This window comes from Triturus cristatus, chromosome 10 (assembly GCF_964204655.1).
Source record: "Triturus cristatus chromosome 10, aTriCri1.1, whole genome shotgun sequence".
In the NCBI taxonomy this organism is placed as follows: domain Eukaryota; kingdom Metazoa; phylum Chordata; class Amphibia; order Caudata; family Salamandridae; genus Triturus; species Triturus cristatus.
The window spans coordinates 110,767,851-110,795,186 of NC_140593.1; the positions used below are offsets into that span (position 1 = coordinate 110,767,851).

At 51.1% G+C, this 27,336-nt stretch overlaps 1 protein-coding gene across 2 annotated transcripts in view; it reads left to right on the forward strand.

Annotated features, from left to right (window-relative positions):
• Positions 1 to 3,382: 3,382 nt before the first annotated feature.
• Positions 3,383 to 27,336, forward strand: part of RBMS3 (RNA binding motif single stranded interacting protein 3) — a 1,484,785-nt gene continuing 1,460,831 nt past the window's right edge. For both annotated transcript variants that reach the window (XM_085630564.1, XM_085630565.1), the window contains exon 1: positions 3,383 to 3,986. In XM_085630564.1, coding sequence (XP_085486690.1) covers positions 3,912 to 3,986 — 75 coding nt within the window. In that variant the 5' untranslated portion in view covers positions 3,383 to 3,911. The remainder of the gene's footprint in view (positions 3,987 to 27,336) is intronic.

Consider the following 27,336-nt stretch of genomic DNA (forward strand, 5'->3'; position numbering starts at 1 on the left):
GTCTTACATGTGTCTGACTCTGTCCTATCCTGAGATGTCCTTGCCATGTGTCTGGTTCCACCCTATCCTGACATGTGTCTGACTCTAGACTGAGATGTGTCTTGCTGCCCTAGCCGAACATTCTGCTGGTTAATAGCCAAGGCTGATATGTGTCTGACTGTAGTCTGACATGTATGTCACCCGGCCTTGTCCTTTCTTTTGTCTCACCCTCTCCTAGCCGAACATGTGCCTGACTCTAGCGTGACATGTGCCTGACTGTAGCCTAACATGTGTCAGACTTTACACTACCCCGACGTGTCTGACTGTCCTAGGCTAACATGTGTCTGACCCTAGCCCGACAATGTCTGACTCTAGCCTGACATGTGTCTGATTTTACACTAGCCTGATGTGCCTGGCTGCCCTAGCCTGATGTGTCTGACTCTACACTGACAGATGTCTGACTGCCCTATCCTGCCTTGTGTCTCACTCTCTTCTAGCCTGACATGTACCTGACTCTAGCCTGACATGTACCTGACTCTAGCCTGGCACGTAGCTGACTCTAGCCTGACATGTGTCTGACTGCCCTATCCTGCCTTGTGTCTCACCCTCCTCTAGCCTGACATATGCCCCGCTTTATCCTGTAGTGTCTGGCTAGCCTAGACTGACATGTGTCTGACTCTAGACTGACATGAGTCTGACTCTAGACTGACATGTGTCTGACTCTGACCTAGCCTGCCTTGTGCCTCACTCGCTCCTAGCCTGACATGTAGCTGGGTCTAGCCTGACATGCGGTCTGAGTCTGCCTTAGCCTAACATGTACCTGACTCTAGCCTGACATGTACCTGACTCTAGCCTGGCATGTAGCTGGCTCTAGCCTGACATGTGTCTGACTCTGCCCTAGCCTGCCTTGTGTCTCACCTGCTCCTAGCCTGACATGTACCTGACTCTAGCCTGACATGTACCTGACTCTAGCCTGACATGTGTCTTAGTCTGCCCTAGCCTGACATGCACCTGACTCTAGCCTGACATGAAGCTGCCTCTAGCCTGACATGTGTCTGACTCTAGCCTGACATGTACCTGACTCTAGCCTGACATGTACCTGACTCTAGCCTGACATGTAGCTGCCTCTAGTCTGACATGTAGCTGCCTCTAGCCTGACATGTGTACCTGCCTCTAGCCTGACATGTGTCTGACCATAACCTGAGATGTACCTGACTCTAGCCTGACATGTACCTGCCTCTAGCCTGACATGTGTCTGACCATAGCCTGACATGTATCTGACTCTAGCCCGACATATACCTACCTCTGGCCTGACATGTGTCAGGCTCTAACCTGACATGTACCTGACTCTAGCCTGGCATGTACCTGACTCTAGCCTGACATGTACCTGACTCTAGCCTGGAATGTAGCTGACTCTAGCCTGACATGTGTCTGACTGCCCTATCCTGCCTTGTGCCTCACTCTCTTCTAGCCTGATAGCTACATGACTCTAGCCTGACATGTACCTGACTCTAGCGTGACATGTAGCTGCCTCTAGCCTGACAGGTACCTGACTCTATCCTGGCATGTAGCTGCCTCTAGCCTGACATGTGTCTGACCATAACCTGACATGTACCTGACTCTAGCCTGACATGTACCTGCCTCTAGCCTGACATGTGTCTGACCATAGCCTGACATGTATCTGACTCTAGCCCGACATATACCTACCTCTGGCCTGACATGTGTCAGGCTCTAACCTGACATGTACCTGACTCTAGCCTGGCATGTACCTGACTCTAGCCTGACATGTACCTGACTCTAGCCTGGAATGTAGCTGACTCTAGCCTGACATGTGTCTGACTGCCCTATCCTGCCTTGTGCCTCACTCTCTTCTAGTCTGACATATCCTGTAGTATCTGGCTAGCCTAGCCTAACATGTGTCTGACTCTAGATTGACATGTGTCTGACTCTGCCCTAGCCTGCCTTGTGCCTCACTCGCTCCTAGCCTGACATGTAGCTGGTTCTAGCCTGACATGTGTCTGACCATAGCCTGACATGTACCTTCCTCTGGCCTGACATGTACCTGGCTCTAACCTGACATGTACCTGACTCTAGCCTGGCATAAACCTGACTCCAGCCTGACATGTACCTACCTCTGGCCTGACATGTACCTGGCTCTAACCTGACATGTAACTGACTCTAGCCTGGCATGTACCTGACTCCAGCCTGACATGTACCTGACTCCAGCCTGACATGTACCTGACTCCAGCCTGACATGTACCTGACTCTAGCCTGACATGTGTCTGAGTCTGCCTTAGCCTAACATGTACCTGACTCTAGCCTGGAATGTAGCTGGCTCTAGCCTGACATGTGTCTGACTCTGCCCTAGCCTGACATGTACCTGACTCTAGTCTGACATGTGTCTTAGTCTGCCCTAGCCTGACATGTACCTGACTCTAGTCTGACATGTGTCTTAGTCTGCCCTAGCCTAACATGTACCTGACTCTAGCCTGACATAAATCTGCCTCTAGCCTGACATGTGTCTGACTCTAGCATGACATGTACCTGACTCTAGCCTGGCATGAAGCTGCCTCTAGAGTCTGACATGTGTCTAACTCTAGCCTGACATGTGTCTGACTCTAGCCTGACATGTACCTGACTCTAGCCTGACATGTGTCTTAGTCTGCCCTAGCCTGACATGTACCTGACTCTAGTCTGACATGTGTCTTAGTCTGCCCTAGCCTGACATGTACCTGACTCTAGCCTGACATAAATCTGCCTCTAGCCTGACATGTGTCTGACTCTAGCATGACATGTACCTGACTCTAGCCTGGCATGAAGCTGCCTCTAGAGTCTGACATGTGTCTAACTCTAGCCTGACATGTGTCTGACTCTAGCCTGACATGTACCTGACTCTAGCTTGACATGTCCCTGCCTCTAGCCTGACATGTGTCTGACCATAGCCTGACATGTACCTGACTCCAGCCCGACATGTACCTACCTCTGGCCTGACGTGTCTGGCTCTAACCTGACATGTACATATGACTCTAGCCTGGCATGTAGCTGCCTCTAGCCTGACGTGCCTGGCTGCCCCTTGGCTGACATGCGGCGGGTGCCCCAAGGGACCCCGATCTGACCAGCCACCCCAATTCCCCTTGGGGCAAATGCGCCTCCGCTCCGCTCCCTCTGACAGTGGCCCTTACTCCCCCGCACCAGGCTCCCCGAGTCGCCACTTCCCTTTCCCCGGCAGCAGAGGGACCGGGCTCGGCTTCCAGCTGCTGCGACGGGGCCGAGGACTCGCAGGCGAATCCTTCTCGGAAGAAGCACAGCAGCCTTCTGGGGCTGCGCCGAAGTCTCCAGGGGGAGCGCGGCCTCCCACCGCCCGCCCGCCCGCGGCAGAGCACGGGGGCTGTCGGGCTTGAATGAAAGACAAGACGGGCATTAGCGCACAAGCCAGCCCGGGAGGGAACGACGGCACCAGGCGGACACCGGGGTTTTTGGGTGATTTTTTCCGTGCGGTGGGAGGAGAGAGAATAGAGAGAGAGATTGAGATTGAGGGAGGGAGAGAGGGACAGAGGAGGGGGAGGAAGGAAGCCAGTCTGCAGAGGTCTGGAGTTACACGCTCTTCTGGAGTCGTGCGTTAAGACTTTCGTTTTTTTCCCGGGGATGTTGGTGTCTGAGGGACGACAAAGACGCAGCCGAGAAAGGAATAACGCGTAAAGGAAAGGGTGCGAGGGAGACGGAGGGGCCCCTGGAGATCTGTGGGAACTACTCGTGCCGCCTTGTGGGAAGCAGGAGGACGAGGAGCCCGGCTCGGAGGGAGGAGAGGCGAGGCGAGCCCCCGGCGGTCACCGGCACCGGCAGGAATAACGGGTCCGAGGGCACGGCGAGGCCCGGGGCGTGACACCCCGTCCACGGATTCCCTGCGTCGGAGATAAAACGATTCCAGCTACATGGGCAAACGCTTGGAACAGCAACCAATGTACCCCCAGTACACCTATTACTACCCCCACTACCTGCAAACCAAGGTAGGGCGATGAGCGGCGCGCGCCCTTGGGCGGGGGTGGCCGGAGGGCAAAGGTCAGGCAACGGGGGCATTGCACGTCTGGCGCATCTGGGCGCTAAAGGTTTAACGAGTGATGGATAGGTGGATGCGGCTAGAAGCGCCGGTGGTGTGAGCGCTGCATTCATGCTGTGCCGTTGGCCGCGGGCCCCATCGCCCTTGGCTTGTTGCTTCCTGCCTGTGCTTGGCTCAGGGGCGCCGGCTGCGTCGTTCAGCGCCTTTATTCCGGAGCACTGATAGCTCGACCCTTTTCTTCCGGCCCCGGGGATCGATCACGCGCGCTGCGAGAGAGGAGAGTGTCCGTGACCCGGAGCGATGGCTGGTTAGCAGCGCACACAGTGAGATGGAGGGTGGCTGGGACTGTGGCAGGCGCGCACGGCTTCGGGGGTCACCCTGCTCCTCGCGCGCCCCCAACAAGGACATCTCGGAGACTAAACTTTTCCTCAGCAGTGTACGTGAATGTTTATTGTGTTCATGTATCTGTGCTCGCGTTTGTGTGTATGTGAACACGCACACGTTACATGCTTACATACGTGTATGTATATAGATTGATTCGCTCTATACGACTACATGTGTGTGCGAGTACACACAGATATATCATGCATGCTTTCATGGGTCTGCACAAACACGTATGACGTGTGCACACACACACGAGAACATGCATATTGGCTGTTTATGATTTCACTAGGCGATTAAGAAATTCAGGAAAAAACATTTCATATTTAGCCACGAGACTGCAGGACTCTGTTAAATGGATACTTCTGTTGGCCGAATTTAAGCTTTCTTTTATTACTGACTTGAACACATGCTTTTGAGATTTCTGAAGATATATCATACGTGTACCTTTCTGTCTCCGCACATGCACACATGCACTTATGTATGCAGCGTACATGAACTGACGGGACCCCTATATGGTATGGCTGGGTGTAACTCATTCATTTGTCTTCTTGCCTTTCTGTGGCATTTATTTATGCGCATGTGGTTGGTTTTGACTCCCGCCATGCACAGTAAATTCACACACACACACGTGCATTTACTTAGCTTATACAGCTCTTTACTTTTAAATTGAAAGCTGCTCGTTATAGATTAAGGGCTCCTACATTATAAAACCAAATCTATATCACGTGTCCCGCCTTTAATGAGTTAATGCCTTATTACGTCTGGCAAACATGGCTCCCGCAACTTATCCTATGTGCCGATATAGAAGTGAAAGCGTCTGGGATGCCGGGATCTTTTCTTTGAAATATTTGCATTTTTTCTTTGATTTTCATAGCTGTTCCGCTGCGACGTATTTCAGGACCCGTACACAATCCTGCGTAGGTAGGCGGCGGCCCTTGAAGCCACCAGGATGGGGTGGGTGGGCGCTTTTCTGCTGACAGCTTGCATATCCTGCGTAGGTAGGCGACGAGCCTTGAAGCCACCAGGGTGGGCACGGTGGGCGCTTTTCAGCTCAGAGCTCTCCATAACACCGGTGTTGGGGGCTGCCTGTCTTATGACATGCTTCTTACAACCCCGTCTAGAGGATGCTGCAGGGAGTGGGTCTGTCGGATGTCGACGGTTCTTCGCCATCCCCACAGTGCACCCCATCTGCACCCCGAGTGTCGCCTGCCTGGAGGGACTGATACTCAAGAAGATGAAAGCGCTCGCCATTTTCTCAGCCATGGCGTGCATAAGAGGCGGGCACCGGGATATTTGGGCATCCGAGGAGGGCACCTTTCTGCCCGGTGGGCACGTCAGTTCAATCAGCCAGAGCACATACAGGACCAGTGTTCGGAAACGGGCAGTAGAACCACTGCCCCCTGTGGGGTTAATACACCCGTGCCCTCATGTGCCAAGGCCCGCTCCCACTCCATGCTGGGTACCACATGCAGAATCTTGTCACCTTGTGTAACATATGTATATACCAGCTCTGTCCAGGAGGGCACAGCCTGTGTTCCATAGCAGATGGTGGCACCGCTCACCAATGTGGGATTAATGCACATGTACTCTCCAGTGACAAGCTCTGTGCCCGGTCCATACTGGGAACCAGAGGGTGGCCTGCTGGTATACTGTGACATATTAACATACCTGTCTGACATATTAACATACCTGTCTCATTTGTCCAGGATGCCCAGCATGTGTTCGGTAGCAGAGGGTGGCACCGCTCACCATGTGCATCATAGGCACACACCCGTCCGCCCTGGCCAGAATGATGCAGCCCTGTTCGGTAGCAGCGGATGGCACCGCTCACCAATGTGGGATTAATGCACATGTACTCTCCAGTGACAAGCTCTGTGCCCGGTCCATACTGGGAACCAGAGGGTGGCCTGCTGTTATACTGTGACATATTAACATACCTGTCTGACATATTAACATACCTGTCTCATTTGTCCAGGATGCCCAGCATGTGTTCGGTAGCAGAGGGTGGCACCGCTCACCATGTGCATCATAGGCACACACCCGTCCGCCCTGGCCAGAATGATGCAGCCCTGTTCGGTAGCAGCGGATGGCACCGCTCACCAATGTGGAATTAATGTACATGTACTCTCCAGTGACAAGCCCGGTGCCCAGTCCATACTGGGCACCAGAGGGTGGCCTCCTGTTACTCACTGCATCATAGGCACACACCCGTCCACCCTGGCCAGAATGATGCAGCCTGTGCTCGGTAGCAGAGGGTGGCACCGCTCACCATGTGCATCATAGGCACACACACCCGTCCACCCTGGCCAGAATGATGCAGCCTGTGTTCAGTAGCAGAGGGTGGCACCGCTCACCAATGTGGGATTAATGCACATGTACTCTCCAGTGACAAGCTCTGTGCCCGGTCCATACTGGGCACCAGAGGGTGGCCTCCTGTTATACTGTGACATATTAACATACCTGTCTCCTTTGTCCAGGATGCCCAGCATGTGTTCGGTAGCAGCGGATGGCACCGCTCACCAATGTGGAATTAATGTACATGTACTCTCCAGTGACAAGCCCGGTGCCCAGTCCATACTGGGCACCAGAGGGTGGCCTCTTGTTACTCTCTGCATGATAGGCACACACCCGTCCACCCTGGCCAGAATGATGCAGCCTGTGCTCGGTAGCAGCGGGTGGCTCCTCTCCACAGTGACGGGCCAGAGCTCAAGGATGCTCTAATGTTAAGGCCTCTACACAGCCCTTGCTGGGTACCAGAGTGGACCTTTGTTAGGTGGAAGCGGGTGCCTTTCCACTGCCGGGCCCGAGGCACTATACTAGTTGTCAGTGGTGACCTCACTCTCACAGGAAGGAGCTCTTGATTCATGTACTAGATTTTTGCAGTTTTAACATTTTCATTTCTGATCCCTTACTGCTCTGTGGGCCACACTGGCATTGCTCTGGCTGCATGAGTTGGCCTTCTGCCTGAACCCCCTTCCCTTGCCTCGCCTGGTGAGGTGGGATGCTGAATCCGTCTGACAGTTCAGTCCATGACAAGACACACCATTTAGGATGTGCCGGACACAACTATTGGGGATTGCACAGTGCGTTAACAAACGTCCTGTCCTACCTCAATATCAGGAGGTTTCCTGAAATTCATGTGCCCCTTAAGCCCATAGGGCTGGAGCGGGTTCAGTCATATGCCACACTTGTAAATGAGCCTGTCCCGGTCCTCTGGCACTTCAGATACGCCCCCCATCCCCCACAGAAGTTCAACACTTGTCCAGGTGACCCCACAGATGTCCTGAACAGGATGCTGACCTGATGCATATGCTATGGGCCTGCCCCACATTATCCTTATACTGGCACAGATTGGCACCCCACTGGAGGAGGTAGCAGGTGGATCCGCCGAGCGCTCAGTTGAGGGCTGTATACTGGGCCTATACGCGCACCCAAAACGCAATAGGGTGGGGGCGCAATTTGCAGACCTGGCGCTCATACCGGCAAAGCACCTACCAACAAGGAGGTGGAAATTGGCAAGGCCTCCAATGCTATCCCCATGGAGGGAGGAGGTGGAGGGATGGGGTTTGACAGAGAGCGGCGCTCTTTGCCGGGAATATTATTGCGGGTTGCGAAAGCGGCCGATAGCGATGGAATGGGACCCCCTGCTGGAATACTCTAAGGCCCCAGAATTGCCAGAAACATGAATACTGTTATATACAATGGAGAGCGTCGCTATAATTCCTTAGCTGTGTGACAGTCTGGACCTGCCACACCGGTGTGGCCCGTGCAGGTAAGAGCGGTGGGCCGGGTTGGGGGGTGGATTCGACAGACAACCACGAGGGAAAATTAAATAAATAATACATTTTCTCGCCATCGTCTGTCGAAATCCCACTTGGCCCCGCCGCTCTTACCTGCACGGGCCGCTGCTGCTGCCACATGTTTTAGATGGGCGGCCACGGTTGGGAACCTCCTATGGCAGCACGACTGCCAGGACTGACTGTGGAGCCCCATTGGCCGAGGATGTTCCTGCTTACTACTGAACCAAAGAGTGCATCTGCTAATCGACATGCTTGACACCTAATGTGCTGCAAGACGACATGCTTGAACAGATGGATGTCATGTGATGGGGTAGGGGAGAGGGACTGCTTCATTTGAAAATGTATCACCACATACTTCTGGGGAACACAATATGCGAAAATTAGCCATAGCTCATGCCTTTAATGTATGTACACATGAGATTGTCTTGTAGGGACTGAACTCTACTCTATATGTTGATACATGTTATGACTGAGGCCATGGCAATACATTTTACTGCTGTGTCATTTAAAACCCAATAAAGTTTGTGAGAAAAAAAAACCTATCTAGGTGACTATGAGCTGTGTACTGCAGTTTACATACAGCCTGATGGACTCTGGGACATTACACACCCACCCTTTCTGACTAGGGTGGGCGAGGGGAGGCTAGGGGCCTGACTTAGAGTTTAGGGGCAACTGACTGTCCAATATCAACCATTAATAAATATAGGGTCTAAGGGAACATTTAAAGACCTAGCGTGGATATATTCCCCTAAGGTTACTCACAATACAAACTATCCACAGGTCTAGAGGGTCTAAACAGACCCTCCAGTAAGCAAAGACCTAAAAAACTGTGTTCCTATTCTTAGAGGACACAACCTTAAAAAAGGAAAATCCTTAGAAAAGGAGAAAAATCCTTATAAAGGACGGATTCCCATCACTCACCGAAGTGACATGCTTCATCATCTGGGATCTCCTCCTGGCTGCCCTGTGGTGTAACCAAGGGCTACAACCCTCTCTCTAAGAGAGGGGAGCCCACGGATGTTTTTAATACAGTCTGAAAAATGTAAGGAGTCCTTTCAGATCCAGCAGATGTGAATGTATATTGTATGGATGCAGTGCATGAGAGTGAAAAATTATGATAAAATTGAGTGGCAGAAGAAAATGATTTAATAAGTGTCTTCTGTCATCCAAATTAAAAACAGTGCAAAAGCAGTTTTAACAAAATAACTGCTTAGATGTAACTGGGTCTACATGTTTCAGCCTATCGGAATATAAGTAATCCTTGGCTTTCCTCAGGACCACAATGGAAATTTGCTACTGCGTAATAAAAATTATAATACAACAAAATTGTGAATGAAAATCAACAAGGTTGGAACGAATACAACCAGGTAACCTGATGCTCAGGTGTTAAGATTAAGCCTGGGCAAAGCACTACGCTACGCTCGCATAGTTTGCGAAGTTCGCGCTACTTCGCAGTACGCGAACTGCACGTAGCACAGTGCGAACAAGCATAGCGTAGTGTTGCGTAGTGCTGCGGTCATTTTTTGCTTGCTCGTGGTCCTCAACGTCAAGTTGGCGACCGCGAGCAAGCAAAATGACATCCCGGCGAGACTTTTTCCTTGTTCGCGATCAGCAACATCAAGTTGGCGATCGCGAGCATGGAAAATAAACCTCCCGGCAAGATTCCTAACGCGAGGAGGTCAGGTTTCTCATTGCGAGTGGTCGCGTATGCTCGCGACCGCTCGCGATGAGAAACTTCCAGTTCGCGTTGAGAAAGCTGCCGCTCGAGTAAAAATCTACTCGAGCAGCAGAAAACTACAGCTCGCACTGTGCAAGATGCCATTTTCAATGATTGCACAGTGCCGGTTGCTTGTCCGCACTGTGCAATCATTGAAAACGACATCTGGCACAGTGCGAACAAGGTACTACGCAGTTTGCGAAGTGCTACGCGTAGCTCGCGTAGTGCGAACTACACTTTGCGTAGCTTCGCGAAGTGCTACTTCGCGAACTACGCCCAGGGTTAGTTACGATCCTCTGTAGTCTAGGATGGTGCTGGCACCTGTATCTGAGCTCCGTTTCCAGCTCAGAAGTAGCCTGGGGTACCGCCGTAGATTGCGGAAATGTAGGGGGTCTCTCTAATCAAAGAGTGCTCTAGGAACCCTACATCTTACACCCTACTATGACGAAGAATGGGATAAGTACAAATATTATTTCCATCTCATTCTCTGTGTGTAAAGCCTGCATGGATATCATAGGACATGTGGCCTTTATCTTTCATTTCCTCGGTCTGATGTATCCACGGATAGATGGATAGTTAAATATGTAGACTAATACATTTTTTCATCAGTTGACATTTTGTTACTCTGGATAGATGTACAGAGAAATATACGGGCATATACACATTATCAAGAGTTTTCATTTTTCTGTGATAGAAAGGCAGGCAGATAGACAGACAGATCGTCAGACAGACGGACAGTTAGACAGACAGGCAGGCAGGCAGAGACACAGACAGACCGGCAGACAGGCAGGCAGACATGCAGGCAGACAGACAGGCACACATGTTGACAAAAACATGGATGGATGGATGGATGGATGGATGGATGGATGGATGGATGGATGGATGGATGGATGGATGGATGGATGGATAGATAGATAGATAGATAGATAGATAGATAGATAGATAGATAGATAGATAGATAGATAGATAGATAGATAGATAGATAGATAGATAGATAGATAGGCAGACATGCAGGCAGACAGACAGGCACACATGTTGACAAAAACATGGATGGATGGATGGATGGATGGATGGATGGATGGATAGATGGATGGATGGATGGATGGATGGATGGATGGATGGATGGATAGATAGATAGATAGATAGATAGATAGATAGATAGATAGATAGATAGATAGATAGATAGATAGATAGATAGATAGATAGATAGATAGATAGATAGATAGATAGATAGATAGATAGATAGATAGATAGATAGATAGATAGGTGGGTGGGTGTATTCTTCGAAGTTTACATTTTTCTTATAACATCGCTTTTCCTACTAGAACTCTCCAATACTTCAGAATTTTGATTTCAATTTCTCTTGCGCTCCTTACTCTCTCTCTGATACTTGTTGCATCTTAAGTGTGTAGTTTGGTCTTTGTGTGAAACCAGTGACCTGCTTGTCTCTTAGGTTGTGAGTGTCTCCTGCCTCCATCCTCACACTTTAGTGTTATATTGACACATTTGTGTAGAGTTCATATTCTTATATACCGGAGAAGCCCTCAGATGTTCATGGTTGGAAGGATTTGGGTTGTTTGAAACCTGTGTGGGACATGTTGGTGCATTAAGTTCAAAGACAAGCTACAAACATGGTGGTATGTGGCACTGCACATGGGTTGCAGGGCTGTAGAGCAGGCGCGCAACGTCCATTGGGCTGAAAGGGCTTCAGCCCACCTCCTACGTCTTGTGTCTCAGCCCGGACTGCTGCTGCTCAAACTGCTGTGTCGGCTTAAGCAGTGTCGGAGTCTTATCTCCAGCACGCCCAAGTTTTTCACAGGTCTTTAAAGACCATTTGCATATTTACATACCTTTGTAAACTGGTTACCAAGGCTTTGGGTTTTTTTCCTGTTTCCGTACCCACTGGGCCCCCACTCTGTCTACTCCTTACATTTTGATTTTACTTTTACTGCCATAGTGTGAGAATGCATTTCAAGAAAAGAAATATAAAGTAGGGTTGGCAAAAGAAAAATACCAGCCATGTGTTGTTTAAAGAGCCTGCAAAGGCCTCGTCTTGACACTAAATAGGGTTATTAAAAAAATCATATGTATTCATTTGTAATATGACTTTTCTGTCTTTGTTCCCTTTAATTATCAGTCATGGATCATTCAGGCAGCCCTAGAACACAATTAAAAATGCTTTCTATTCATATTAGCTGTTCCAAGAATGCACAGATAAGTGCTGAAAATAGGCTTTAGGTGACTGCTTATTTTTGTCCCTTCTGGGACATCAGTATAATGACCTGGCGCCCCTAATCACAAGACTGGAAGTTTGTTGCAGGATGAGCGCAATATTTATTTCCTGCACCCTCGATCCCTGAGCTGGGCCAGACTGGGAACGCAAACCGGCCTTGGCAATTGAGTCTGACCGGCCATGGGGGAGGGAGATTGATCCTGGGGGGAGGGGTGCACGTGGAAAACACTGCAGCTGCTTTTGGTACAGGGGGCCGATATTCTGCAAAACTGGCCCGCTGTCCCAAAAACATCCATCTCCGATCCAAAAACAGTCCCCACCCTTCCGGCCCACCGAGGAAATGCCCGGTGCCCACTAGGGCCATTCCGGTCCTGTCCCTGAATAATGCCATAATAACAATAGTCAGAATATATCAGAAACCCTACGGCAGTCCTCAATAACATGCTGAGTTACTTCAAGTGTCTAGGAATGCACCCTGCATTCAGACAACTCGCTCCTCATTCTCACCCTTCACTTTCACACTCACCCTGAACTCACAGTGATCACAATGCACTCACACTGATCATCATGCACTCACACTATTCACCCTGCACTCACAGTGACCACACTGCACTTATGCCACTCGCCATGAACTCACACCGTTCTCTCGCCACTTACACTGCGGTCACTTGAGCACACCGCTCACTCTGCACTCACAGTGATCACTCTCCACTCACAATGCACTTGCGCTGTTCACCCTGTACCTCACCCTGCAGTCACATGAGCACACTACTCACTCTGCACTCATGAGACTCTTCACTCACCTGTCCCCCTCAGTGCTTGCTCTGCAATCTCACTCAAACAAGCCCATCACTAACCATACATTCTTTTGTCCCACTCTGCACTTACATCTGCACCGAAGTTCATATGGTCACCTCAGTCACCCTGCAGTCACTCCTCTTACCCTAGTCTCACACTGTCGCATCGCTCACCGTGCACTCACATGGGCACTCCTGCCACCCACACAGCACAAAGGGTTAATGTACCTGCTACAAAGAACGTGTACCATGCAGATCACAGAAGTGAGTGTGAGTAAACAACAAGTAGCCCTATAAAAAACATGAAATGTTTGTCAGAAAGGGGCTAGAGAGATGAGGTGCATTGTTGGTGAGTGGTAGTGAGGGAATTCATGGAGAAGGAGGAAATAGGGGAGGGACGCCAAAAAAAACTGCTGCACAGTGCACGACCAGAGCTAGGGCCAGCCCTGTCTGGGAGTCTTAGCCCCCCATGAAGTTCGGGTCTAGTTGCGCCCCTGCTGCGGAGTGTGAAAGAAGAGGGGCTGCTGCATCCGGCTGCAGGAGGCCTCTCTACTGTCCCAGCAGCTGAGCTGGACCAAAGAGAGCGCTTCCAGGTCATGGGGTTCAATCATCCACCACTTCATACCCACTGCACCTTTAGTACCCTCAGTCAGATACTCACCTATCTCTTGTGACATGAGTGCTCTCTGGCTCAGTACATACCCACCTACCTCTTGTGAAGTCAGTACTCACTCATCAGTACATATCCTGAGTCTCTTGTGATGACAGCGCTCACTCATCAGTACATATCCTGAGTCTCTTGTGATGACAGTGCTCACTCAGTCTGTTTATACTCCGCCTGCCTATAGTCCTCACTCAGTCTGTACGTGCCCACCTGCCCCTTGTGACATCAGTACTGTCTTCATCCAGGAGGATTATCATTGGAGCAACTGGTGCAGTTGCACCGGGTCTCAGTGTGAGAGAGGCTCCTGCAACCCTATTATGTCTTCCTTTGAGTTCCCATCATAGGTTCAGTACAGGTCCGTTTACATCCCTTGCATGGCACCCTTGAAACGTTAATGACTTTGTCAGTAGAGCCCTTGCCTTCCTCTTGTGACATCAGTACTTCAACCATTGCCTGCCTCTTGTGAAATCAGTACTACAAGCCTTGTCTGCCTCTTGTGACGTCAGTACCACAAGCCTTGTCTGCCTCTAGTGACGTCAGTACTACAAGCCTTGTCTGCCTCTTGTGACGTCAGACTACAAGCCTTGTCTGCCTCTAGTGACGTCAGTACTGCAAGCCTTGTCTGCCTCTTGTGACGTCAGTACTACAAGCCTTATCTGCCTCTAGTGGCGTCAGTACTACAAGCCTTGTCTGCCTCTTGTGACGTCAGTACCACAAGCCTTGTCTGCCTCTAGCGACGTCAGTACTACAAGCCTTGTGATGTCAGTACTACAAGCCTTGCTTGCCTCTTGTGACGTCGGTATTACAAGCCTTGCTGCCTCTTGTGACGTCAGTACCACAAGCCTTGTCTGCCTCTAGTGGCATCAGTACTACAAGCCTTGTCTGCCTCTTGTGACCTCAATACCACAAGCCTTGCTGCCTCTTGTGACCTCGGTACTACAAGCCTTGTCTGCCTCTAGTGACGTCAGTACTACAAGCCTTGTCTGCCACTTGTGATGTCAGTACTACAGACCTTGTGACATCAGTACTCCAAGCGTTGTCTGCCTCTACTGACGTTAGTACTACAAGCCTTGCCTGCCTCTTGTGACGTCAGTACTACAAGCCTTGTGACGTCAGTACCACAAGCCTTGTCTGTCTCTTGTGACCTCAGTACCATAAGCCTTGCTGCCTCTTGTGACGTCAGTACTACAAGCCTTGTCAGCCTCTTGTGACGTCTGTACCACAAGCCTTGTCTGCCTCTTGTGACCTCAGTACCACAAGCCTCGCCTGCCTCTTGTGACGTCGGTATTACAAGTCTTGTCTGCCTCTTGTGACCTTAGTACCACAAGCCTTGTCTGCCTCTAGTGACATCAGTACTACAAGCCTTGTCTGCCTCTCGTGACGTCAGTACTACAAGCCTTGCCAGCCTCTTGTGACGTCAGTACTACAAGCCTCGCCTGCCTCTTGTGACCTTGGTACTACAAACCTTGTCTGCCTGTAGTAACGTCAGTACTACAAGCCGTGTCTGCCTCTTGTGACGTCAGTACTACAAGCCTTGCCTGCTACTTGTGACATCAGTACTACAAGCCTTGCTGCCTCTAGTGACATCAGTACAACAAGCCTTGTCTGCATCTTGTGACGTCAGTACTACAAGCCTTGTGATGTCAGTATAACAAGCCTTGCCTGCCTCTTGTGACGTCAGTACAACAAGCCTTGTGAAGTCAGTACTACAAGCCTTGTCTGCCTCTTGTGACGTCAGTACTACAAGCCTCGCCCGCCCCTTGTGACCTCAGTACCACAAGCCTCGCCTGCCTCTTGTGACCTCAGTACTACAAGCCTTGCTGCCTCTTGTGACGTCAGTACCACAAGCCTTGCCTGCCTCTTGTGACGTCAGTACTACAAGCCTTGCCTGCCTCTTGTGACATCAGTACTACAAGCCTTGCTGCCTCTTGTGACGTCAGTACCACAAGCCTTGCCTGCCTCTTGTGACGTCAGTACTACAAGCCTTGTCTGCATCTTGTGACGTCAGTACTACAAGCCTTGTGATGTCAGTATTACAAGCCTTGCCTGCCTCTTGTAACGTCAGTACAACAAGCCTTGTGAAGGCAGTACTACAAGCCTTGCCTGCCTCTTGTGACGTCAGTACCACAAGCCTTGCCTGCCTCTTGTGACGTCAGTACTACAAGCCTTGCCGCCTCTTGTGACGTCAGTACCACAAGCCTCGTTTGCCTCTAGTGACGTCTGCTCCTGGCTTCTTTTCTCATTCCATCAGTGCTCTCTCCATCCTCGGCTCTTGGAACCCGCAGCTGTCACTTGTTACGCTATGTTAGTTGTACTTGTTGAGTGCACGTACGCAGAGCGTTTTGACGCTACGAGGGCCCATAACCAGCTGAGACCAATGACGGGAACTTTAAAGCGTGAAAGGCGGCAAGTCTGGACATTGAAAGCGCCAAGTTTGTAGTTCCCTGACGCTGGGCTACTGTGTTTCATCTGGAGGAGTATAGGGATGTAACGTCAGTGCTAACTGCGTCAGCACCTATCACGGCCTTCCGATGTCAGTGAGCACTGCATGCTCCCGCCATTCTTGTTTGGTTATAGTGGTGACACGTATCTTTCCTTTGATGCTTCAGTTCCCACTCTGGCCTCTCTCGTGACAAGTATCTGCCAGAGGTCACGTGGTCTCTTTGGGATTTAAACCTGTGACGAAGTGGTCATATAGAGATTTCTGCAGTTGGCGGATTAGCTCGCTGAGCCACCCAACCCAGCATGTGTCAATCCATCACTTTACTTTGCATCACTTTCCATCGAGCCCTTCGCTTCCTCGTCTCTGTGTATTCCAAAGTCCCACTGAAGTCTTTCTCTCAAACCCCCCACACCCTCCTTAGTTCCATCTACAGGTTTCATCGTTGTACACCCTATAGAGGTCACTCCATTAGTCCCTGTGACAGTGATGCCCCTAGCTAAGTGCTAGATCCATCATCATACATCCCATCAGTGTCACTCCATCACCGAATATTACATCACTTCCTGCTAATCTCTTGTGCCAGCCACACCCACACCCACTCCACCAGCTGCAACAACAGCAGCTGTATGGCTGCACTCAGTCCCGCCTGCTTCCATGTGTTTGCCCGCTGCCACCAGCGAGATGAACCAGGTCTGGCCTTTTTTATGGTTTACACTCTAGCAGATATTGACCTTCAAGATTCACATTGTCCACCCCATTCCACCCCTTTCCCTGACTTTCTTTGAAATAATGCATGCCTTGTTTTGCTTTTCTTTAAACTCATCAGAGAAATATAGTAGGCGCTCTACAGACCTGGCCTCGCTGAAGGCAGCACCGAGGCCCGGCCTCGCTGAAGGCAGCACCGAGGCCCGGCCTCACTGAAGGCAGCACCGGAGGCCCGGCCTCACTGAAGGCAGCACCGAGGCCCGGCCTCACTGAAGGCAGCACTGAGGCCCGGCCTCACTGAAGGCAGCACTGGAGGCCTGGCCTCACTGAAGGCAGCACTGGAAGCCTGACCTCACTGAAGGCAGCACCGGAGGCCTGACCTCACTGAAGGCAGCTGAGACCTGGCCTCACTGAAGGCAGCACTGAGGCCCGGCCTCACTGAATGCAGCACCGAGGCCTGGCCTCACTGAAGGCAGCACTAGAGGCCTGGCCTCACTGAAGGCAGCACCGGAGGCCCGGCCTCACTGAAGGCAGCACCGAGGCCCGGCCTCACTGAAGGCAGCACTGAGGCCCGGCCTCACTGAATGCAGCACCGAGGCCCGGCCTCGCTGAAGGCAGCACCGAGGCCCGGCCTCACTGAAGGCAGCACCGGAGGCCCGGCCTCACTGAAGGCAGCACCGAGGCCTGGCCTCGCTGAAGGCAGCACTGAGGCCTGGCCTCGCTGAAGGCAGCACCGAGGCCCGGCCTCACTGAAGGCAGCACCGGAGGCCCGGCCTCGCTGAAGGCAGCACTGAGGCCTGGCCTCGCTGAAGGCAGCACCGAGGCCCGGCCTCACTGAAGGCAGCACCGGAGGCCCGGCCTCACTGAAGGCAGCACCGAGGCCCGGCCTCACTGAAGGCAGCACTGAGGCCCGCCCTCACTGAAGGCAGCACTGGAGGCCCGGCCTCACTGAAGGCAGCACTGGAAGCCTGACCTCACTGAAGGCAGCACCGGAGGCCTGACCTCACTGAAGGCAGCTGAGACCTGGCCTCACTGAAGGCAGCACTGAGGCCCGGCCTCACTGAATGCAGCACCGAGGCCTGGCCTCACTGAAGGCAGCACTAGAGGCCTGGCCTCACTGAAGGCAGCACCGGAGACCCGGCCTCACTGAAGGCAGCACCGAGGCCCGGCCTCACTGAAGGCAGCACTGAGGCCCGGCCTCACTGAATGCAGCACCGGAGCCTGGCCTCACTGAAGGCAGCACTAGAGGCCTGGCCTCACTGAAGGCAGCACTGGAGGCCTGGCCTCACTGAAGGCAGCACCGAGGCCCGGCCTCACTGAAGGCAGCACTGGAGGCCTGGCCTCACTGAAGGCAGCACCGGAGGCCTGGCCTCACTGAAGGCAGCACCGGAGGCCTAGCCTCACTGAAGGCCTCATCCGAGGCCTAGCCTCACTGAAGGCAACACCGGAGGCAGGCCTCTTCCGAGGCCTGGCCTCACTGAAGGCTGCACCGAGGCCCGGCCTCACAGAAGGCAGCATCGGAGGCCCGGCCTCACTGAAACCAGCACCGAGGCCTGGCCTCGCTGAAGGCAGCACTGAGGCCTGGCCTCGCTGAAGGCAGCACCGAGGCCCGGCCTCACTGAAGGCAGCACTAGAGGACTGGCCTCACTGAAGGCAGCACCGGAGGCCCGGCCTCACTGAAGGCAGCACTAGAGGCCTGGCCTCACTGAAGGCAGCACCGGAGGCCCGGCCTCACAGAAGGCAGCACTGGAAGCCTAGCCTCACTGAAGGCAGCACCGAGGCCTGGCCTCGCTGAAGGCAGCACTGAGGCCTGGCCTCGCTGAAGGCAGCACCGAGGCCCGGCCTCACTAGCATAATAACATAACAGGTGTATTTGTAAAGCGCACGATTACCCGTAGGTGTCCTGGCGCTGAATAACAGATGTTTATTGTTACCCAACTCAATGGTATTCATTTTATCGACCTCAGATGGATGAAAGGCTGAGTGGACCTGCCGGGATTTGAACATGTGACCATGAGGTCGAACACAGGCCCCTGCAGTGGCTACTTAAGTCCACTGAGCCACCAGACCCGGCACTGAAGGCAGCACCGGAGGCCTGACCTCACTGAAGGCACCGGAGGCCTGACCTCACTGAAGGCAGCACCAAGGCCTGGCCTTACTGAAGGCAGCACTGGAGGCCACACTGAAAGCAGCTGAGGCCTGGCCTCACTGAATGCAGCACCGGAGGCCCGGCCTTACTGAAGGCAGCACTGGAGGCCACACTGAAAGCAGCTGAGGCCTGGTCTCACTGAAGGCAGCACTAGAGGCCTGGCCTCACTGAATGCAGCACCGGAGGCCCGGCCTCACTGAAGGTAGCACTGGAGGCCACACTGAAGGCAGCTGAGGCCTGGCTTCACTAAAGGTAGCACTACAGGCCTGACCTCACTGAAGGCAGCACCGGAGGCCTGACCTCACTGAAGGCAGCTGAGACCTGGCCTTACTGAGGCAGCACCGAGGCCTGGCCTCACTGAAGGCAGCACCGGAGGCCCGGCCTCACTGAAGGCAGCACTGAGGCCCGGCCTCACTGAAGGCAGGACCGGAGGCCTGACCTCACTGAAGGCAGCACCGAGGCCCGGCCTCTCTGAAGGCAGCACCGGAGGCCCGGCCTCACTGAAGGCAGCACTGAGGCCCGGCCTCACAGAAGGCAGCACTAGAGGCCTGGCCTCACTGAAGGCAGCACTAGAGGCCTGGCCTCACTGAAGGCAGCACCGGAGGCCCGGCCTCACTGAAGGCAGCACTGAGGCCCGGCCTCACTGAAGGCAGGACCGGAGGCCCGACCTCACTGAAGGCAGCACCGAGGCCTGGCCTCTCTGAAGGCAGCACCGGAGGCCCGGCCTCACTGAAGGCAGCACCGGAGGCCTGACCTCACTGAAGGCAGCACTGAGGCCTGGCCTCACAGAAGGCAGCACTAGAGGCCTGGCCTCACTGAAGGCAGCACCGAGGCCCGGCCTCACTGAAACCAGCAGCACCGAGGCCTGGCCTCACTGAAACCAGCACCGAGGCCTGGCCTCGCTGAAGGCAGCACCGAGGCCTGGCCTCACTGAAACCAGCAGCACCGAGGCCCGGCCTCACTGACGGCAGCACCGGAGGCCCGGCCTCACTGAAGGCAGCACCGAGGCCCGGCCTCACTGACGGCACACACCTCAGAACTCTCTCAAAGTACTGTTGATCGCTTCAGGGCAGACACACAAGGGAGAGGTGCCCAGCCCCATTGAGGCTCTCCGTTGAAGGGTTATTCTGTTACATGACTTCGATGCTGATTGAGCTGTATACACATGAGCATATGTAAAGCACTTTAATCCTCTGATACGTTGAAAGAACAGTGAAGCATGTCAGAATTTGATCGAACAAAAAATTACTTGACCTCAAGTACCACAATGCAGTGCGAGGAATGAGAAGAGGAGAGGCCAATGAGTTTACCTTATTTGTAGGCACCCACCAGACCAGTAAAGTTCTTGAAACAAGCTGGTTGCGTGAGTGGAGCCGCGCACAGTGTGCACACAGTGCATTCTGTCGGTGTACGCTACATCAGGGGACGTAGAGAACTTTCTCTTGCAACAAAAATACACAACCCAGCAGTGTATACCACGTTAGTGCACAAGTCATCCGTGCACATCAGTGCAGACGTCACTAGTGAACTCACTAGCAGCGGACACTCTACCAGCTCATAACACATGAGCGCCCATTAACTGGAACATTGCTGCACCTGCACCTGCACCCAGAGCCGGCCTTTGCTAAGGTAGCGCCCTGGGCGTGGGCGGAGAGAAATGTGGCACCCTTGTTGATGGTAGTGAATTGAAAGAGGCAGCAGGGGGTCCCTTGTGTGTTCACTGGTCAGTACCTGGATGAGCAGGGACTGGCGCCTGAGCACAAACATCCCCGGACCACCCCAGCTCACCTCAATCACGATAGCTTAGCTGCCTCGCGCAGGTGATGGTTTGGTTGATGTGTTTCAGCAGAGGGCAAAGAAGGGGGCTAAAGGGGTGTTAAAAACATCACCTGCCTTATGATGATGAGGGACTAACACCACTTTAAACTGGCAAATCAGACAGAAACAAACAGGCACGGACAAGGACAAGGCTGGAGCAAGATGGGCAGGGCGCTGCTGTTGGCATAGCCTTCCTGCGCACGGCTCCATGCGCCCCTCAGAATGTTGGCACCCGGGGCCCAGCTCGCCCATGCTAAAGTCTGGCCCTGAGTGCACACTTCATCAGTGTACACTCTCATCAGTGCTCTCTCCAGCAGTGCCCACACACATGTTGTCACATCAGTGTCATCAGTGTCATCAGCACATTCCGAAGCCCCTCCCCTTCCCGGCTGCTGCCAGAGGCATGAGCACAGGGACTGACCCTAGACCTGCCCCACCAGCACCTCTTTGATAAAGGGCTACCCCTCAGGGTGACTCGCCAGGAGTTTTGGGGGGTTCGATTATAATGCACAGGCTGCGGATGGACATTTGGGTGCCCATCATGCGACCGTATGAGCCAGGGTCCGTATGCTTGCCACCCCATCGAGGGACAAACTTTACTGTAATGGGCCAGTGGGCAGCACTTGATGTAGCTCAGTACTAGACATTGCATATTAACACATTCATTCATTGGAATGCTGACAGCAGGGCATCCAGCTCCCTGCTGCTGAAACCACAGATTTTCCACAAAAAGAAAACGTGCAACTGAGCCTTTTCGGGCATCGCACCAAAAGTGTGGAATTCTTTGCCAAAGGAAATCCGCCTGATTCCGTCTACCACCTCCTTCAAAACAGAAGTGAAAGCATTTCTGATGAACAAATGGTTGGCCTAAAATCAAAGTCATATCCTGTAACGATTGATCTTACCTTGTATATTCTCATTTGTTGACCAATACTACTGTCCCACTGATCTCCTAGGGAGGTCCTGTCCCGCAATTTATTCTTCTTCTCTGATAGTATCTATATAGTATTTGCATTTTATTACTTTGTTGTTATTGGTTTTTCACTCCTCCCCCTGTAAAGCGCTTTGATACCCTCACGCATCATGTTCATGCTAAATAAAACATTATAAATGAATAAATAAATAAATAAATGTAATTAGGTTTCTCGGAATGCAGTCCATAACTGCTCATAAAGGACTACCTGAAGCTCCTTCCTAGAAGATAGCAGGCTGAGAGGAGAATGTGAGTAGGCCAGGGGCAAGTCGGCGGGTAATTAATGTGCTTATTCCACACTGGGGTAGGAGTAAGCCATTGACTTACTTCAGTTTAAGCCATTGACTTACTGCAGTTATTGCCTCATACTTGATTTATACTCACCTGAATCTCAGGCCCATAAATTAGCTGAAGGCTAATAATCGGGATTATTGCTAAGGGTGGGCGTGCTACTTCGCGAAGCTACGCAAGGTGAAGTTCGCACTACGCGAGCTTCGCGTAGCACTTCGCGAACTGCGTAGTAACATGTTCGCACTGTGCAAGATGTTGTTTTCAATGATTGCACAGTGCGGACAAGCAACCGACACTGTGCAATCATTGAAAATGGCATCTTGCACAGTGCGAGCTGTAGTTTTCTGCTGCTCGAGGAGATTTTTACTCGAGCGGCAGCTTTCTCAACGCGAACTGGTAGTTTCTCATCGCGAGTGGTCGCGAGCATACGCGACCCCTCGCAATGAGAAACCTGACCTCCTCGCGTTGGGAATCTCGCCGGGAGGTTTATTTTCCTTGTTCGCGATCGCCAACTTGATGTTGCTGATCGCGAACAAGGAAAAAGTCTCGCCGGGATGTCATTTTGCTTGCTCGCGGCCGCCAACTTGACGTTGAGGACCGCGAGCAAGCAAAAAATGACCGCAGCGCTACGCAAGACTACGCTACGTGTGTTCGCACTGTGCTACGTGCAATTCGCGTAGTGCGAAGTAGCGCGAACTTCGCAAACTTCGCGAGCGTAGCGTAGTGCTTTGCCCAGGCCTAATTATTGCCCATATTACATAGACAATCTTCTTATAGTATTATTGCATGGGCAATGTGGTAGCTGAGGAGGTTGAGCACCTACTGCAGGCACTGGTTCAAATGTCTTCAGTGTCGACTCAGCTCTCGTCTTTTGACGTGGGTAATAATAACAAGCATCACTCAAGCCCTAGAAGCCAATCCAAACTATGGTGGGCGCTAAGAAAGGCAGTATTAGTACATTAGCGTGTAACATTTCTGAAGCCTTTATTATGAAATTCCACGAAGGATGGCTTCGTTGTGTAGCTGAACTGGCATTCTTGCTCCTGGGTGGTCTCTGCTTGTTGCCAGTGTGCCCTGGCATCGGAGGAGGTTGTTCGCTCAGGTTTGGCTGCCAGGCATGCCAGGTATTTTAAGCAGCGAGGCTGGTTATTAATTGCCATTAGCAACACACCTCTCTTGTCCTCTGCTGCCGCGCTGACTTGTGCATTGCAGGAGGCTGCGTCACTTACCAACTAATGCAAAAAGCGGGAAAGTGCCTTTCATTTATTTTGTTGATGTATTTACAATTGTTTTTATAGTGTTTTATCGCTCAAGTCCCAAAATATACTGCTACATATCTTTATGCAGTCAAAAAGGCGAGACCCCCAAATTCTCGGAGTGGTACAGTCTGATCTGCTGGAAATGTATCGTTGCAATACGTTTATTCAAGCAACAACTTACGCAGCTCCGAGGCTGGGGGTGTCACCAAGTGACCCGAGTAGCATCAGATAGCTGTGGAGGCAGCTAACCCGGTTGAGGGCCTGCTGCAGAGGTCTAGTTATCCCGTAGACCACATGGTTGAATCCACACAGGACCTCCTCAGCCTTCCCACTCTCTCGGGAAGTACCATCTGATTGGCTGAAATGGTGCTGATATTTAAGATGCAAGAGACAGCTGCCTTTGTGGTGTGTTTTAAATCACAGGTCAGTGTTGCATGACTGGTGTTAACATGTTGTAAGCCAGTTGCACTTATAATATTTGAAAGGAAGTATGGTGGCAATTTCCATGAATGCAAATTGCGTCCACTAAAACTCAAGTATTCCAAATACTTCCTTTTTAAAGTTAAGAAGTGTAATATGAGTCATGACTCAGATTCAGCTGGTGTTGTTTATAAATTGGAAGGCTGCTTTCGAATAACAATACATTGTGATGCAAATCCCATAAGATCCCACCTTCCATCTGATATTTAAGGGCGTCACACCTGAATATGGCTCCCTGATTGGCTAGTAACTGCTGCCATTCATAGTCTAATGCGAGAGCTATGAATGGGATAGGTTGCTAGAGGATCCTGTGGAGACGTCAGTCGCAGATATCCAGATCCGGAAAATCTGCAGAGACGTAGCGCCCCAAGGGATCCCGAAATCCACTGCAATAAATCTCAGCCAAGTGCTGCGGATAGATTTGTTCCAGACATTCATGTGGTGGTGGTGGTGGTAAGGTGCCACGCCCCCAAGGCTCTGGGCCAGAAATAGGTAGGGCTATTCAGGTTCTGAAATTGGTAATTAGCATTAATGATGACCTCACCGGACATGATATCAGAATATTGTTTTTCACAGTGATGACATCAGTGTGTGAGGGACCCCTGACACACAGACAGGAGCAGCTCCAGCCTGACATATGATGCAGAGGGCATTGCTGACAACAGCTGTTTATTCTGGCCGCACCCCCGTTCCCACAACTTCTGGCAAAGCCGCTAGGTTTGGCCTTGGCAAACTGATGCAATGTTTACATTTATTTTCAATTGTTACTGCAAGCATATACCACAAAAATTATAATAAAAACACAACCTGCAACTGCCTAAACATGGCGGCCATACTCTTGCAATAAAAAAATTACATTTAAAAACAATGTTACAATTTTAATATAACAGAAAATGTGCCTCTTAGCAGGCAGGTGCACTTAGAACAGCCATAGAAACCTGTTTTTTTTAACTGGCACAAAGAAAGGATACAACTGGGACTGAATTACTATAACCTAAAGGCATAGATTAAACAGAAACAAATTATAAAAAATATGCATATGTAAAGAGTGCAAAGAAAAGAACACGAGACTCTGTCTTCTAGACCGAACTGAGGCAGTGAGGTTGTAGGATATAGGTGTAAGATGTTGAGGCACAAGAAAAGCCCCATTGGGTGTGGGGGCAGGTAGCGGTTCCATGTTTGACTGTGCGTCAGTTCATGACAGCAACAATCAGCATCGCCTGTTACTTTAACACAGACATAGTTCAGTGGCTGTCGCGGTGATTTCATGCAATGTCCTTTGCAGACACAGCCATGTTGCTTTTTACTCAAACTATCCAATGAGAATCAAAGACCAGGGTGAGGTAAAAGAGTGAGCTACTATTCTAAAGAGGTCTCCTTCACTGCCCCTCTCGCACTTTACTCTCAAATGTGCTGACACTTCTAGTTTCGCTTTCCAGGCCTCTTATACATTTGATCCCTGGTTGCCATGGACGTAAATTCACCAAAATGCCAGGGGTGGCTGGAGTGACATCACACGTCATTTGACCTTTACTTTGACAAGCACACACACATGCTTACAAATACACACATTGACACACACACTCTCTCACATACACGCACTCTCACCCACAAGCAAGCATAGAACATACATTCAAAAGCATTTTACTTACCTTAGCCGTCACATGGTGTCATATTCCAGTTAATTGTACTTGACTTTTATTACACTAAAAGTTAATATTATTCGCTATATGTATAGTAAAAAAAATGACCAGGAAAGTGGAGCCACAACCAAAGTCTATAGGAGGAGCTGTCCCTGTGTTCTGGGCACTGATTTTGCCACTTATGAGGCCAGGGGCCGCAAAGAAAGTGCCAAGGGCTGCAAGGGGCAAGCCAGGGTTCGCAGATGTGGCCCGTGGCAATCCATAAATGACGTCAGTGCTGGTTGACTTCTCTGGTATTGTGTTTTTATTTGTTTCTCTGCAGGTACAGGTCTTTACAGGGACCTTCTCAGGCTCTCTGAAGAGGGATAGGGTCAGAGTCTGGAAGTGGAAGGTGGCAGAAGGGCCCAAAAAGCAGTGGGCAGGGCTGGCACGCATGATGTATTCCTACTAGCCACGTCTATGGAAGACAACATATTCAAGTCACTGAGCTGGTAAAAAGACATAACACTTCATGTCTAGGCGTGTGTACAATTGATGTCATTTGCTTTCATGTAATTATGCAAAAGTTCGTAACAAATATACATAATTACACGAAATGTAAATCCATCATTTTTGCACAAAAGTTTAGCACGAAAAGCATCCTTCTGTCAATTTGTGGTGCAAGGAAGCTAATAAGAAAAGTATAGCGAATAACAGCCTATCACGTTCTGTTGTTCGCCAACTTTTTTACCCCAAACGACAATCTTTGCAGCAATTATGTGAAGTGGTGTAATGGAATAATTTTTGGAATTTCATGTAATAAGCATAATGCAAACTTCCCATAATTATGCTAATTATGTCGGTTTTGAATTTCACCCAGGCCTACTCATTTCCATATGGGCAATAGTGTGGAAACAGCTGCAATTAATGTTAACAGGTGCTTATTTTGAGTAAATCGCAAATAGCTCTCACTCTCTTGCTGTTTTCACTCTTTGATACTAGCAGCTCTTAGCCGAAACCTGACACAAAATGGACGAAAAATCAGCACATAAACAATTTGTAATCATTTTCCCCTATTTTTTGCATTGAACTCGAAATTGTGTGCTAAAGTTCGGTGGAAGCACACGCAAAGAGTGCTTTTATAATTTAGGTCCGGATATACCACTGTGCACTGCACGAGGCTCTTTGTGTTCATGTACAACAATTCAGCAAAATACTAGGGGGTCGAAGAGGCGTTATGCTTTCTACATCACTGAAGGCACCAGAGGTCGGTCGACACCTTGTCTCACTCTAAGTCCCACAACAATCTCCTCTCCTATTTGCTGCTGGAGGATGAGTGACAGGGCAAGGATTGGAAACCATGGACAGGGAAGTAGGCTGAGTAGCAGAGGAAGTGTAGTACCAAAGGACACCACATGGTGGCAGGTGAGGCTCTTGTCTCCCGCCCAATGATGCTCATGATAGCATCTTGTTGCATCATGAACAGCTTTCTGTAACAGAGGGACGTGTATGACACTGAAGCACTCAAAGTTTGCCATGTGGTGTTACGTTGTATGTTATATTCAGTGGCGAACGTGAGGGGGCCCGTGCAATATTCATGAGGGGGGGGGTCCCATGCTGCGGACCCAGTCAGGAGCTCTGAGGCCCTCCGCCCATGCACAGTGCCAGAGGGGGTCCCTGTTGCTCGCCTCCCTCCCCCAGCACCGCGAGGGCTATTGTTACGCCACTGGTTATATTATGTTTTGTTACCTTTTGCCAAGTCACGTTACAGTAGCTGACGTGACAGGTCACTTGTAGGTAGATAAACCAACCTTCCTGTCAGCTGTGCATACCTGTGAAGGCAGTGGCCAAAACTATCATAGGGTTAAAATGGTGGACCAACAGTGGTGCTCCCTACCACGCGACCCTTGCTCAGTGGTGCTCCCTACCACGCGACCCTTGCTCAGTGGTGCTCCAAGCGACCCT